This window comes from Phyllostomus hastatus, unplaced genomic scaffold (assembly GCF_019186645.2).
Source record: "Phyllostomus hastatus isolate PE091 unplaced genomic scaffold, TTU_PhHast_1.1 phas_contig_40, whole genome shotgun sequence".
Lineage (NCBI taxonomy): Eukaryota > Metazoa > Chordata > Mammalia > Chiroptera > Phyllostomidae > Phyllostomus > Phyllostomus hastatus.
In genome coordinates this window covers 17,465,509-17,481,813 of record NW_025333872.1, presented here as the reverse complement: position 1 = coordinate 17,481,813, position 16,305 = coordinate 17,465,509, and the positions used below count along the sequence as shown (strand labels likewise).

At 35.0% G+C, this 16,305-nt stretch overlaps 1 protein-coding gene across 10 annotated transcripts in view; it reads left to right on the top strand.

Annotated features, from left to right (window-relative positions):
* Positions 1 to 16,305, top strand: part of HMGCLL1 (3-hydroxymethyl-3-methylglutaryl-CoA lyase like 1) — a 169,576-nt gene that overhangs the window by 103,898 nt on the left and 49,373 nt on the right. Inside the window, exon 8 of one of the 10 annotated variants that reach the window (XM_045843358.1) lies at positions 16,049 to 16,178. The exons of the other annotated variants lie outside the window; for them this stretch is intronic. Within the exon in view, the coding sequence (XP_045699314.1) occupies positions 16,049 to 16,078 (30 nt within the window). The 3' untranslated portion in view covers positions 16,079 to 16,178. Of the gene's footprint in view, positions 1 to 16,048; positions 16,179 to 16,305 lie in introns of those variants that run through there. 10 annotated transcript variants of the gene reach the window in all.

The window sequence follows — 16,305 nt, the reverse complement described above, 5'->3', positions numbered from 1 at the left end:
ACTGCAAACTCCCTGGCTGAGCAATGCCACTGGCTTTGCTCTGTAGACTATAACTTCTGTCTACCCCCTGCCCTGCTGAAGTGTTGCTAAGTTGCACAGATTCCAGGTGTCCTTGCCAGTTATTCTGAGCAGACGGGGCTATGACTCAGGTCTCTTATCTCAGCATGGGCTCACCAGGCTCTTTGCTTAGCAAAACTCTAAGCTGTGTCAGGCAGACCTAACACCATGTTGATTTCTCTGGCCAAAGAGCATCTACTTGGTTCTGTAGGTGAGCAAAGCCAATGGTTGTTTCTACTACTGGGACTCTGCCAGTAGTAGTTTGGTTTGCCAAGTGCTCGTTGTTATAAGCCCCCTCTCAGTTCCAGTCAGACTCCTAGTAGTTGAGACCCACAGATTCCACTGTGATCCCCATAGGCTGAGAACTGAGTAGCGGTTCCTAGGCAGTGATCCACATACTGGGGGAGCTGGATATCCTCCCTGGGCTTTTTCCACTGGAGGTACCATAAGCTAAGGGGAGATCTTTTGGCATGGTGCTGTGCTGAGTGGGAGGAAAAGCAAAGCAGTCAGAGTGTAGGCATTTCTTTTCCCCTCCTCATGCAGTCTGTCTAAGTCAATGGAGCAGGGGGTGCATCTGCCTCAGCCCAGTGTTGTGGGATTCTCTCAGTGGTGTCTCGTCCATGAACAGTGGTTCCTTATTTTTCCTAGAGGGAACAAGGTCAGGAACAACCTATGTTGTTCTTGCTGATCTCAGTCCTACTATTGTTTGTTTTTAAATATCTGGAAAATATAGGTAAGCACAGAGAAAATTAATTACTTACAACCCCACAACAAATGGAAAAATACCATTAGTTACTAAATAGGTCATTCTCATTTTCATATCTACATAGTGTATATATATATGTGTGTGTGTGTGTGTGTATGTATTTATATGTATGTATATATATATACCATACAGAGACATATACATAATCATATGAGTATAAACAGTCATGTGCCACATAGTGCCATTTTGATCAATAGTGGACAACATATGTGATGGAGGTCCCACAAGATTATAAGGAGCTGAAAAATTCTTATCACCTAGGCTCGTCACCTAGTGACATTATAACCTTTTAACTGAATGCATTACTCACATGTTTGTTGGCATGCTGGCATAAACAAACCTACTGGGCTGCCAGTCACATAAAAGTATTGCATATAAGCTTATGTACAGTGCATAATATTTGATAATATATTTATTGTATATGTATTCGTTTATATATTTGTGCTATATTATCTTAAAGTGTACTTTTTCTACTTAATAAACAACATTTTCTGCAAAACAGCCTGCTGCATTATGCTGGCAGCAGCCTCACATACATCATTTACTACTTCCCTAGATTGCATCATTTTGTCTTGTGCTTGTTTTAATCTTTGTTGCTTTGTACAATGATTTGATGTGCAGACTTTTATCCTAGAAACAGACTATGTCACATAGCCTAGGTGTGTAGTAGCCTATACCATCTAGGTTTGTGCGAGTGCACTCAGTGGTGTTCACATAGTGACAAAGTCACACAGTAATGCATTTTTTTCAAAACATATCCTCATTGTAAAGTGGTGAGTGACTGTGTCTATAACAAAACGATGTTTTTGATAGTATATTCTGGAAGTAAACCTGCACCTCATGATTCCCATAATCCTCCCTATATATTAACTAGGGTGGTTAGGGAAGCAAGACTGGTTTCAGCAAAGATATGAAGGATGTGATTGTTAATTCACCTGGGAGACAAGACAATAGTGATAACAAAGATTCTACATTGTATTCAACAAACAGCAGTTTGGCTGGAGTTGTGTGAGTAGAAGAGGATTCCTGTAGGTCATTGTAAGTAAGTCCTTTGGGTTATACTCTGAATGAAATGCAGAAAAATTGCAGGACTGAGTGGATCTGGTTTGCATTTTAAAAGAATTATTCTGACTGCTTTGTTGAGACTAGACTATAAGGAAGGGAAAATTAGAAGCAGGGAGACAGGAGACTGCTACAATCGTCCAGGCAACAGGTGATGAGGGTTTGGATCAAGGTGGTAACTACTGATGTAGTGAGGGTATTCTTGATATATTTTAAAATTTCAGTGTATTTTATAATCAATTACCTGTGAAGTTTAAGGAGATGGAAAGGGTCATAGATATTACCAAGATCTTCACCTGAACTTTGATGAATTGTCCTTGACTGAGATGGGGAAGCTGGGAGTGGATCAGATTTTGGGGGTGAAGAGGAGCATTTCAGTTTGGGGCATATTTAGGAAATTTACTAAATATCTAGATAGAGATATTGAGTAGACAGTTGGATATATAAAAATTGGTTTAGGGTAAGAAGTCTTTGCTGCAGATACCAACTCAGAAGCAATTAGCAGATAATACTTTGACCCAAGGAAATGTGTGAGGTGGTAGATAGAGAGGACGGATGAGGAACACCAAAGCGTTTCATCATTAAGAGGTCAGAGAGAAGAGGATATTGAGGAGACACAAATAGGGACTCATGAGGTTGGAGAGAACCAAGACAGCCGTAAATCCTAGACTGTAAAGAGATATGCTGGGGAAAGAAGGATGAGGACTAGGATTGGTAATTTGCCTTTCCTTTATGGCTTATACCTTTGGAATTTTACTTAGAAGGACGTTTGATACCCCCAAATTACCTCTTTGGCTTTATATTATAATTAAATCTATATTCCAACTATAATATATTCTTATTCTTGGTTAGGAATACATTTTTCTACAAACACACTGCTATCCATCTATTACATAACCTGTTCTTTTCTCACCAATACAAACATTCAGCCAGGACACAAACTGTGCTTTTAACATTCTTGAGTCTGTCTCTATCTATTCTGTGATAATAGTAGCTAGTATTTATTGGATTTTTAAATGTGTTTTTATCTGTGAAAAATTTTGTCCTAATAACAATTGTATGAAGTAACTTTTTATAACTTTGTATTTTCCATGAGGCAACTGCAGTTTACCAAGTTTAGGTCAGTTACCTCAAACCCCTGCATAAGGGTCATTGGACCAGGGGACTAGTCCAATTTACCTTGTCTTTTCTTGTCCCTTAGGTCTGTTTGTTTTAAGTACCATAGTTTTCATTAATGTGGTTTTATATTAGATTTTAAATCTAATATGCCAGACTTCTTCATAATTCTTTTTATCAAACCCTTCTTAATTATCTTTATATATTATTTTAAGTAAATTTGTCTAAAACCTCACCCTAAAAATACACATTAAATAAGTAGGTTAATGTAGAGAGAATAGACTTGAGAATATTATGTTACTGTTCAAGAAACTGGCATGTTTTTTCTGTATATTCAGGTTATTGTTTTTATAAAAATGAAATTTGGTTATTTACTTTCTGTAGAAGGCTTATGAATTTCGATTTCTCAAGTATTTGAGAATCATTATAATATGTGCTTCAGTTTTCCTTCCTGCTTTGGAATTATTTCTTTTTGTATTCTATCAATCTCTTTTCTCTCTTCATTTAGAAATTATGAGTTTCCCCAAGGCTCATTTTCTCACTAATCAGGAATATTTCTTCAAACATCTCGGAGCACTTAGGTATTATATGAAGTATATAAACACCCTGAGCCATTTCTTGGTGAAAAACTTTTCTTGCAGAACATGGAAAATATGTATATGATACCAACTTCCTGAGATTTAAAAATGTTGAGAATTGAAGAGGATGCTTTGAGAATTAGATTTCATTAACTCTGATCTCATAACAACTACAGATAACTAAAAAGAGTTCACTTTTTTTTTAGTAAAATGTTTTCACTTTGGCAAATTTTATAAAGAAAATACTTGCTTTAGTAACCAAAAACCACTATTTTTCATTGAAGGTCCAAATCCAAGGATACCATTTCTCATCTATAAAGAGAAAACCTTATTTATTTTTCTACATAGACATTTTGGAGTACTTCCATTTGAAAACATACAAGGCTTTATAGTTATCAGACCTTAGGGTGCAAAGTATTAGTAACCACATTAGCTGTAAGAAGGCCAATGAAGTTACTTAACAGAATGAAATGTTGAAAAGAAGCGGTACTAACATTGATTGTTAAGACATAACCTTAATAAAGAGGTAATGGCAACTTTCTGAATTTTATCCTACTTTCTTTTTGAGCAAATGAGGCAACCAACAATAAGACCCAGAATTCCCCTAGGAATTAAGAGTCCCCAGCGTGTGTTGAGACCAAGTTAATTCAAAGCAGTTGTGATTTGGAAACTGGATACGTTTGCCAATGTGGTTAAGATACGTGTTAGCTTATTCAAAATTACGGTATCTTACTGTAGGCTCAGGAAACAATGAGTGTGTCCATGTCTGAAACTTCAGGTGAGCGAATTCATGTGCAGTATTGATGGGAAGGTGTGACTAAATTATGAAGAAGTGAAAATGAAACCATTGTTCCTTTAAAGAAATTGTATTTGTGCACTAAGCGAAAAGCAGCAGTAGGGGTAGGCGGATGAAGATGAGCCTTTCTTGGTTGTTTGACTTTAAATATGGAATTGAGAGAGACCATTGATAAGAAAATGTCTTAGGGTGAATATATATATTATTTTCCCCTTCAATCTTGGTGCACAAAGATAGATAAACATATAGATTCATAGGCATTGATGGCTTTTTAAATTGTGAGGTTTCACATGAAATTCTTCTTTTGCTGTGGATGTTAATGAAGTGCTAACTTGTTGGTCAAAGTGAGCTCATATTCTTGCATGACAAAAATAAACTGAAACTAAGTTGCAAGTAGCCTCTTGAAATAGGGTGTGCCCTTAGACGGCCTGGCCATGCTCAAACATCTTAGCTCTGGTTTGCGCCTGTATACCACTTACTTGTTTCACTTCTGCAAGCATTTGAGTTTTAGAAACCTGATCTAAGTATTTCAGAGAAGAGAGAGTGGTAGTGGGGTTAGAAAATGGCAAATTGGTAAACAGAATTTTGGGTTCCTTTGTAATTCAGGATCCAAATAAAGACCCTAGTCTTTAGTAAGTAAAGGACTTCTGGATTAGATTAGTAGGAATTAGAGGTTAAGATGAATCTCTCTGAACTATAGTGAGCTAGAGTGAGTAAAGGTAATAGATCCATACACATACACTTGCAATTATTTTTCTGTATATTTTTAACATTAGGATTCCACAGACTAAAGTACTGTTTGCTTTTGTCAATTAAAAAAGGAAATCATTAAATGTCTACAAATGAGTTTCTACATTCTGCTGATCTGCTGTACTAATACAAAAAGAAAAACCAGCATGGATGTGAACATAGGAAGGGTAAGATATGTGAGGATCACATGTGGTTATATAAGTGCAAAGGTTAGGGTATGAGTGGCAGGGGATTTGTAATTTCATGTTCCATGAAAATAGTTCTGGATATTTATTAAACCTGTTCAGATTTTATTAGGACTCTATATTTCATATGTACCACACATGTTTTTTTTCAGACATACGCAGCATCATCAAAATACAAACATAATGTAAGGAATAGTATGCTATTTCCATGTTTCAAATATTGTCATATGTTTTGATGAAAAAAAAAGATTAGCAAAATTGTTCTCAGAAGATGCTAGACTGACAAACAGTAAAGGCTGCTGTAGGGAATGCAGAAAGGCTGGTAAGAGTTTTTGTGTAGCATAGTAAATGACCCATAGATAAAGTTCACACATTCATAAACTCAGTGTCTTCAGCTGTAAAATAGGAGAGTTGACTGGGTGATCTCTGAGATCTCTTTTGGTTTTGACTTGTGTTAATGTCAAAGACACTTAAAGCTTTGTGTAGTTCAATTAGAAGATAAAGGGGAAAGAAACAAATGATGAGACATGAGGATATTTCAGATCCATGCCCTCCTGACTTTTAAATTTAGTTAGAGAGTTACAAGTGAGGAATAACTTTATGGAAGATCTTTTTCCTCACATGATTAATTTATATGTATTTATCATGAAAAGATACTTATTAGAGTGAGACATCCCCACAATAAGTACAGTCCAAGGTGAGAATAGCCTAAACAACTTGGGTTAGGGGATGGACATCTTCAGGATGGCGACATAGGTTGTTCCTGACTTTGCTCCCCTCTATAAAGAAAACAAATAACAACTATTCATGGACAAGACACCACTGAGAGAATCCTAGAACATGGAGTGAGGCAGACGCACCTGTCTGCCCCACAGAAACTGAGAAGGACTGCATTAGAAGGGTAAGAGAAATGGTTACGCACACACTGACCACATTGCTCCCCAGACTGGCACAGCACCATGGTGAGACATCACCTGTGAGTCCATGGGAGTGATATTTAGCACCCCACCTGCCTGTATGAGTCACTTTATGAGAGCTCCTACTCTGGTTTCACCCCACTTAGCTTCCTAACCCAGCAACACTTGAGCCAAGAGAGGAACCGACAAAGCTGATCACCCCCTGAAAAAAGCCAATGGCCTTGTACTGCCAGGGCACTTGAGGCGCAGGAGCCTTTGAGTCAAGAGCACCTAAAAAGAATAATACTGACCTTAAAACTGCTTCTCCCACTACACCAGGGCAGGGAACCTAATTTATATTCCCATTTATTGCTGAATAGAGCCTTCATCTCGCCAGACCAGGGACCCTACCAGAGCCCCTGAGGGGCTGCATAGCCTATCTAACAGCCCTGCATTCAATGGTGCTGCTTGAACTGAGAACAGCCTGTGGCTCTCTCTGTCTGCAGAGCAAATCCAGTGAATTACCTGACCTGGATATTCAGTGCACACTCTTGCCTGATTGGGTCCCCAAACAGTGGGCTGTGCAGGATCCAGGTCTGCTCCTACTGTCCCAGTAAGACAGGAAAGCTAATTCATAGTGCCAACTACTGCTAAATATTGTACTCACACATGGCTTTCTAGTAAGCCTGACCAGAGAATCCAGGCAACCACAAAGTGCATCCCACAGCCTCACTTGGACAGGGAACGAAGCCAGCAATCCTCTCCAGCTGCTCTCCACCAGTGACATACTGACCCACCCCTGTGCTCAGAGCTCAAACAACTGACTCACCAAAAAATAGACCAGGTCCCAGCTACCCAAGGGCATTACTAGCAGACGTGGTCAGAAACACAAACTTTGACGACTGGTGAAGAGCTGTTATACAAAAATAAACCTGCAAAGTCCACAAGAGGAGACCACTTATCGAATGCACATACACCAATGGAAGGAATCGGGATCATTAGAAGTCAGGTAAATTTGACACCACAAAAGGAAACTGATAGAACTCTAATAATGGGCCCTAAAGAAATGAAGATCTAGGAAATATCAGACAAAGAAGTCAGAATAATTTGAATAATTCTCTTAAAGTAGTTTAGTGAATTATGAGAACACACAGACTAAACAAAACTAGAAAATAATGCACCAACAAAATGAGAAGTTCAGCAAGAAAATACAAATCATTTAAAAAAGAAACAGAAACAGAAATCCTAGAGTTAGAAATACAATAAATGAAAATAATTCAACAGAAAGCTGCTTCTATAGTGTGGAAGAATCAGTGACCTAGAAGATAGGACATTAGAAACTATCAAGTCAGAGGAGCCACACACACACACAAAAAAAAAAAACCCAAAAGAAAACAAACAAACAGGATGAAAAAAAGAGTAAAGAAACAACGAGACACAAAATAATCTGTGTTATGGTGATTTCGGACTAGAAGAGAAAGGAACAAATAGTGTATTTAAAGCAATAAAGCCCAAAGCCTTCCCAAACCTGGGAGAGAAATAAACATCCAGATCTGAGAGACTCAAAGGATGCCAAATAGGATCAGCCCAAATAGGGTTATCCTGAGACACATTAAAAATAGTTAAAATTCAAAGACAAGAAAAAAATTTGAAAAACAGCAAGAGAAAAGACACAAGTTGCATACAAGGGAACCCCCATAACTGGAGAGAGAAGGGGAAAGGCTCATCAAAGAACATGTATAAAGGACCCATGGACAAACCAAAGTGGGATAGGATTGACAGTGGGAGGTGGGGGTGGGTGGGGGAAAGCAGTGGGGGAAAATGGAGACAACTGTACTTGAACAACAATTTAAAGACTATCAGAGGACTTCTCCAGAGAAATTTCAGGCAAGAAAAATATTAAGAATACTATACACAATGCAGCTGTCCTTCAGAAATGAAGTGGGCATAAAAACTTTACCAAACAAAACCATAGGGAATTCACTAGACCTGACTTACAAGAAATACTAAAGGATGTTCTCTGAACATACTTAAAAGGATGTGAATTAACATCCTAACAACGTGACAGGTCAGTGTAAAACTCACTGGTAATGGTAAATATATAGTGAAAGTTGGATTCTGTAATATGGTAATGATAATATAAAAATCACTTACATAGTTTAAAAGCTAAAAAACTAAAAAATAACTACAACAGTCTGTTACTAGTTATACAATATAAATACGTAAATTGTAACATGAATACCAAAACTGTGAGGGGAAGTAGTAGTATAAGCAAAGAAATTTTAGTGAAGTTGCTATTAGTTTAGTGAAGTTGCTATTAGTTTAAAAATACAATGTTATTTTATGTAATTCTCACATTAATACAAGGGAAAAACCTATAGTGATTACACAAAATAACATGATAAAGAAGTCAAGGCATACCGATACCACAGACATCAACACACACACACACAAAGAGCAGGGTAAGAAGGAAAAACAGACCTACATAACATTCAGGAACTATTAACAATATGGGAATTATAAGTCCTTATATCAATTACTATAAGGAGGATATGTTCTCAAGTTAAAAGACATAGAATGCCTAAATGGATTTTTAAAAAGAGAACCAACAATATTCTGCCTACGGAAGACTCACAATAGCCTTAAAGACACACAGACTGAGACTGAAAAATAAAGCAAATGGTAACCCACCATAAAAAACAGAGAGAGCTATACCTATATCAGACAAAATAGACTTTAAACTGAATGGTAAAAAGAGACAAAAGTCTTTATATTATTAGAAAGGAGTCAATCCATCAAGAAAAATTAACTATAAAATTTATGTGCCCAGCACAGAGCACCTAAATACATAAAACAAAAACTAATAGCTAAAAGGAGAAATAACTAGCAATTCATAATATTTCAGGACCTTAATACCCCACTCTCAACAATGGGTATTCAGATAGAGGATCAAGAAGGAAACAGTACATTTGAACAATAGTATGGACCAAATTGACCTAACAGTCAAACATGGAGCATTCTATCTTACATCAGCAGAATACCCATTCTTCTAAACTGCACATGGAACATATTTTAGGATATTCTATATGTTGAGCCACAAAATAAGTCTTAGAAAATTCAACAGGAATGAAATAATAGCAAGTATCTTATTTGACCATGGTGATATAAAATTAGAAATTAGTAAACAAGAGGAAAACTAGAAAATTCATGAGTATGTAGAAATTAAACATTGTCTTGAACAATGGATAAAATAAGAAATTTAAGGGAAAATGGAAAAGGACCTTGCGACAAACAAGAATGGAAACACAGCATACCAAAACTTAACGGCAAAAGCAGTTCATGAAGCAAAAGCAGTTCAAAGAGGGAAGTTCAAGCAATAAAGGATTACATTAAGAAGCAAGAAAGATCCAAAGTAAACAACCTGTATCAATGCCTTAACTAGAAAATGATCAAAATTAGTAGGTGGAAAGGAATGATAATAGTACAAATGAATTTAATAGAGAACAGGAAAACAATAGAAATGATTAACTAAAGAGTTGGTTCTTTGAAAAAATAGAAACAAATTAACTAACCTTTAACTAGATTAACCACAGATTAGAGAAAGAAGATCCAAATCAACAAAATTGTAAGTGAAAAAAGGAGACTTTACAACAGATATCACAAAATACAATCAAAATACAATCATAAGATGCTACTATGAACTCTTTGCCAACTAACATAGGAACTATCAAGACTGAATTAGAAATAGAAAGTCTGAATAAACCTATTACTAGAAAGAAGAATGAATCATAAATCAAGAAACCTCCCAGCAAGGAAAAGCCAAGGGCCTGAGAGCTTCACTAATGAATTTTATCAAACATTTAAAAATTAATGCAAATTCTCTCAAACCCTTCCAAAAAATTGAAGGGGAGGTAGCATACCCAAACTCATTTTACCCAACAAGCATCACCATGGTATCAAAGTCAGAACAGAACACTACCAGAAAAGAAAACTACAGATCAATATCCCTGGTAAATATAGATGCAAAAGTTCTCAGTGTAACACTAAGAAAGTTCATTTAGCGGCACATCAAAAGAATTCTCCACCATGACCAAGTGGGATTTATACCTGGGATACCAAGATGATTTCACTTGATGTTTCAATAAATGTGATCCATTATATTATTAGACTAAAGTTTTCAAATTATATGATTTTCTTTCACTAGACACAGAAGATAGCATATGATAAAATTCAGTATTAGTTTATAACAAAAAATTTCTTAACTAACTAAATACAGACAGGACATACCTCAACATTATAAAAGCTATATGTGGTAAGCCCACAACAAATATCATTCTCACTGATGAACAATGGAAAACTTTTCTTCTAAAAACAGGATCAATACAAGGGTGCCCACTGGTGCCATTCCTACTTTAAACATAGCACTGGGAGTCCTTGCCTGAGCAATCAGGCAAGCGAAAAAGAGTGTCAGAATTGGAGAGTAAGAGTTAAAATTGTCTCTATTTGAAGATTATATGATGTGATACATTGAAAATCTTAAAGACTAAACCAAACATCTTTAGATGTAATCAACAAATTTAGTCAAGTTTTAGGATACAAAACTAATATTAAAAAATCAGTGTTTCTATGCACCAATAAGAATGGTTTAAAACTGAAATAAAAATGATCCCACTTACAACAGGATCAAAAACAATAAAATACATAACAATAAATATAACCAAGGAAATGCAAGATCCATACTCAGAAAATTATAAGCTATTTATGAAAGAATTAAAAAACACACAAATAAATGGAAAGGTATCATGTATTCATAGACTGGAAGAATTAATATTAAAATGTTTGTACTATGAAAGCCATCTGTAGATTCAATGTAATCACTATCAAGACTTCAGTGGCAGTTTTTACAGAAGTAAAAAAAAAATCCTAAAATTTAATGTAAAAAAACAAAAGACTCCAAATAGCCAAAGCAGTCATGAGAAAGAACAAAAAGAGACACATCACAGGTACTGATTTCAAGATAACTGTAAAGCTATAGTAATTAAAACAGTATGGTGATAACATAAAAGCATATACATAGATCAATGGAACAGAATCAAGAGCCCAATGATAAACCCAAAGTATATATATTTAACTAATACTTGACAAGGGAGCCAAGAATATTCAATGCAAAAAGAACAGTCTCTTCAATAAATGGTGCTGGGAAAACTGGGTACTCAGGTGTAAAATAATGAAACTACCCATCTTACATTACTCACAAAAAATTAACTGAAAAGGTATTAAACATTTAAACATAAGACCTGAAACCATGAAAATTCTAGAATAAAATGCTTTAGGAAATAGGAAAAAAGCTTCTTGACATGGAAATTGGCAATGACTTGACAACTAAAATACAAAGTAAAAAATAAACAAGTAGGACTACATCTAACTAAAAAAGGTTATGTACAGCAAGGAAATCATCAACAAAGTGAAATGTCAATCTGTGGAATTACAAAAAAATATATATATAAGGGGTTCATATCCAAAATAGATAAATGAGTTATACAACTCAATTGCAAAAAACCACAAATGATCCAATTTAAAAATTGTCAGGAGACCTAAACAGACAATTCCCCAAAGAGAATATATAAAATGCTAATGGGTACATTAAAAAAGTTTAACATTATTAGCTATTCTGCAAATGCAAATCAGAGCTGCAGTGAGATACCACCTCACACCTATTAGAATGGCTATAACCCAAAAAGCAATAGGTAAGGAATGCTGGCAAATATGTGGAGGAAAGGGAGTCTTTGTGCACTGTTGCTGGGATTAAGCTGGTACAGCTACTATGGAAAACAGCATGGAGTTTCCTCAAAATATTTTTTAAAAACGTCTATATTCTGGGACTATATCAAAGGACATTAAAACACCAACTAGAAAAGATATCTGCACCCCAACTTTCATAGAAGTATTGTTTACAATAACCAAAGCATGGAAACAATCTGAGTGTCCATTGGTGGATGAGTGGATAAAGAAGTTGTGATAGATAGATAGATAGATAGAGAGATAGATAGATATGCACACACACAATGGGATACTAAATAGAGATCCTGCCATTTGCAACAACATGGGTAAGACCATTATTCTGAGTGAAATAAGTCAGACAGAAAAAGAGAAATACTCAAATATTTTGTGATCTCAAATGCAAATCTAAAAGGAAAAACAAAATGTATAGAAGAGAGATCACATATGTGGTTCTCATGGGAGGGGGACCTAGGATATTGGAGAAAAGGGGTCAAAACGACAAATTTCTCATGACAAGACAAGTGCTAGGGCTATAATACAGAATGATGACTACTTGAAGCTGCGTAGAATATATACGAAAGTTAAAGAATAAATCCTGAGTTCTTAGCACTAGGAAGTTTTTTCCTTTTTTCTTTTTCTTATTGTATCTATATGAGATGATGGATACCCACTGAAAGTATTGCAGTAATAATTTTCTAGTGTATGTAAGTGAGACCATTATAAACATCATAAACTTACACAGTGATGTATGCTAGTTGTATCTCAGTAAAACTGGTTAAAAAAAAGAATTAGCTTAACAAGTACTTAAATAAGAGGTCCACTTAAAGTACAGATTTTGAGTCCACCTAAGACAAGGAGACTGACCTGCAATGGTTTCTCATTTAATGATTTGAGAGTATTACTATATCACTGGATAAATAAATATGTAAAATATTTTAATATGTGATTACAAACAGATTGATTTCTGTTTTTACATTTCCTCTATTTTCTTAATTAAGAACTTTTTGTTATATGCACTATTTTAATAAATTTATTTGTAAACATGTTTGTTCTTTTATAATCATTTTACCCAAAGAAGTTGCTGCTCTGCAAATGTATAAGATCATTTTCTACCCAGTCTGACAGATCAAACTCCTGAGCTCATTCACGTACACTCCTATTTTATTCTTACTTTCACATCTCCTGACCAATGTACTATTTATGTGAAAATTTGGGTATATATCATTTCAACTTGTATATAGAATTGATTATTTTTCTTTGAAATTTTGAATTTCCTCATGAGCTTTCCAGATCTTTTTTATATCCTAAGGAGAGATGAGAAGATGGGAAGAATGAAAATGGGCACATTACAGGTATAGCACAGATTGAAAAAACAGAAGTTATTGTGAAAAGGTTATTCCAACATATTTGAAAACGTGTGAAAAACAAAGTGTATAGAATGATATAAACTATCAGAAATAGAAAAAAGAAATAGAACTACATCGAATCATTCGTTTATATTTTTTCACAATGAAAACATCAGACCCAAAAGCTTTTACAGGTGAATTATGGTGAATGTAAGATAAGCACTTAGTTTCAGTATTATGCAGATATTTTCATTATGCAGATATTTTCAGTAAATATTGAAGTATGGAATCTACCCCATTTCATTTTACCAGTACCTTTGTTTCTCAAATCAGATAAGGACAGCATATAAAAGGAAATTTATGGCCATTCTCATTGAGAAGCACTGATGCCAAATCTTAAATATTGGTAACACAAATCTAGTGATGTATAAAAAGATAACATATCACAAAGAGTTGTTTTTTTTTTATTCCAAGAATATGAGTTAGGGTCAATATTAGAAATTACTACTGTAAAAGATTGAAAATGAAAAGATAAGATTATCTCAGTGTCTATAATATGTATATAAATCATACCTTATTTATGTACTGATCTGTTCTCCCTGCTGGAGCATTTATGTGTCTGGTTTTTCTCACTACCCAATTTTTCTTGCCTTTGATTTAAAAACAGCTCTCAAACACTAAAGGAGAAAATTCTTAAGTTGCTTCAGGAACAGCTGTCACAATTGAGGTCCATTGTAACATTAGAGGCTGAATTCCACTGTTCTTTCCCCTCCCGAATCATGTTATGAGTCCAGTATAATCTTGAATCACAAATCCAAGTAATATTTTGAGAAACAAAAAACATGGGCAAATATATTTCCTGACATCCTAAATAAAATATTCCTAATGAAATCCAGTGACACATAAAAATACTAATTTATTTCTATCAAATTGAGTTTATTCCAGAAATTTTAGTGAAACATTTTAAAGTCAATCAATGGCATTATCAAGTTACTAAAATAAAGAAAAAATATTTTGACTATCTCAAATGTATAGAAAATTATTTGACATGCTTAACAAAATAGGCCATTCTAGCCAATGCAATAAAGAAATATAAGATATGCACGTTGGAATGAGTGATAAAATTATTATTTCAGATGTCCATTTTTGTGTACTCAAAATCTCAAAAGAATTTTAGATACATTATTAAAATCACTAAGTAAATTTAGCAAGGTTGCTGAATTCAAACAGTATACAAAAATAAATATATCTAGTGAAAAATATTTCATTACCATGAAATAACAAATTTCCATTTTTAGTGTCATAAAATATCAAATAATAAGGTGTAAATCTAACAACAAATGTGATTTTGCTTTGTAGAAAGCTATATATATTTTAGAAAGAAGTTTTTAAAGATTTAAATACATATAGAGATAAAATTAATTTCTGATTAGTTTTCACCAAGTTGATCTATAGATTTAGTGCAGGTGGATTCTGAAATTGACGTTGGACGGAAAATGATACACAATAGATGAAGCAATCTGAAATGGAAATTTCAAACCTGGAAAACTTATCAGATAACACACCTTATTATAAAATAAATAAGGCACCATAGTAATAATGCAAGGATAGACATATAGACCAAGAGAACAAAATAGCTAAGAAAGAGATTGAAATATGCACAGTCACCTGATTTGTGATAAAGGCATCAGTACAATTGATGGGAAAGCATGATATTTTCAATAAATGGTGCTTGTTCAATGGGACATCTACAGAGAAGAAAAATCTTAGTCCTAACTTCTAACTGTACCCCAATCAAGTCCTGGTGGATTGTAAATCTGAATATGGTATTAAATAATAGGAGAAAATATTTTACATGGGCAGACAGAGATTTATTATATAAACTTTCCATTGGCAGGGATTTCATTACATAATACATAATAAAGGGCTAACGGATTAGAAAATATCATTGATAACTAAGCTACAGTAAAATTAGAATTTTCTGTCTGTAAAAAGATACATTATGATATTCTACTTTCAGTACCACATGTAAAGAGGTTGGAAAGCATCACCCTCATCCTTAAAACTGGGAAGAGCTGGACAAACTATAAATAAATGACTTTCCTTGAGCCCAGCTAAAAACTAAGGTTGTAAGGCAAAACTTCCACCCTGACCTGGAGACACAGGCAAAGCCAGATATGCACAGCCAAGATCCCCTGACTTGGTAGGAACAGTTAAAATGACAATTTTGACAGATTGCAGGAGGCTGACTGTAGATATGCATGAGAGTAACAAATTCCTGGATCCAGAGTCTAAAGCAAGTCACCACAATGTGATGAGCATTACTTCCAGGAAGCGTGCTGGGTGTCAGAGTGAGGACAGAGAAAAACCCTCCTGTGGTTCGGGTAAGGAGAGGGGAGGAGTAAACATTGTGTAGTATTACCAGAACATTTTCCATAAACATGCCTATCCTCCAGAAAAAAAGACCTTATCAGTCTTATCTTAGCTGGTGAAGGACATTTCATTGGTTAGAATTTCTGCCCGATTTTCTGTCTCTCCAAAGGGGCAGAAAAAATTAATACCTCTGGAGAAACGCTTGTGAAGGTCACCTCCTGAAACACAGACCCACTAAAAAGCTGAGATTTAATCATAAGATTATAGAATGTTTCCCTTCTCCCAAACTTATAAGCATATCAACACGTCTTCAGTATAGTAACTGAATTATGTTTCATAAAGCTGCAAGATGCAGACTCTCCTGAGAAGTAAGGAAGGAAGCCCACAGTGAAGAGGAGAGACAAAAATCAAGGAGAAACTGGAGAAACTTGAAGGCTCTGGCCATTACAGCACCAAAAAACATTACACACAGCCGAACTCATAGCCAGATTAATACAAAAAGGTAAGGCCTTTTTACCTTAGTTCCTGTCACCAAGTACAATATGTCTGGCTTTCACATAACTAATAGTCTCACAAAGCAGGTCGAAAGTCAAGAGAGA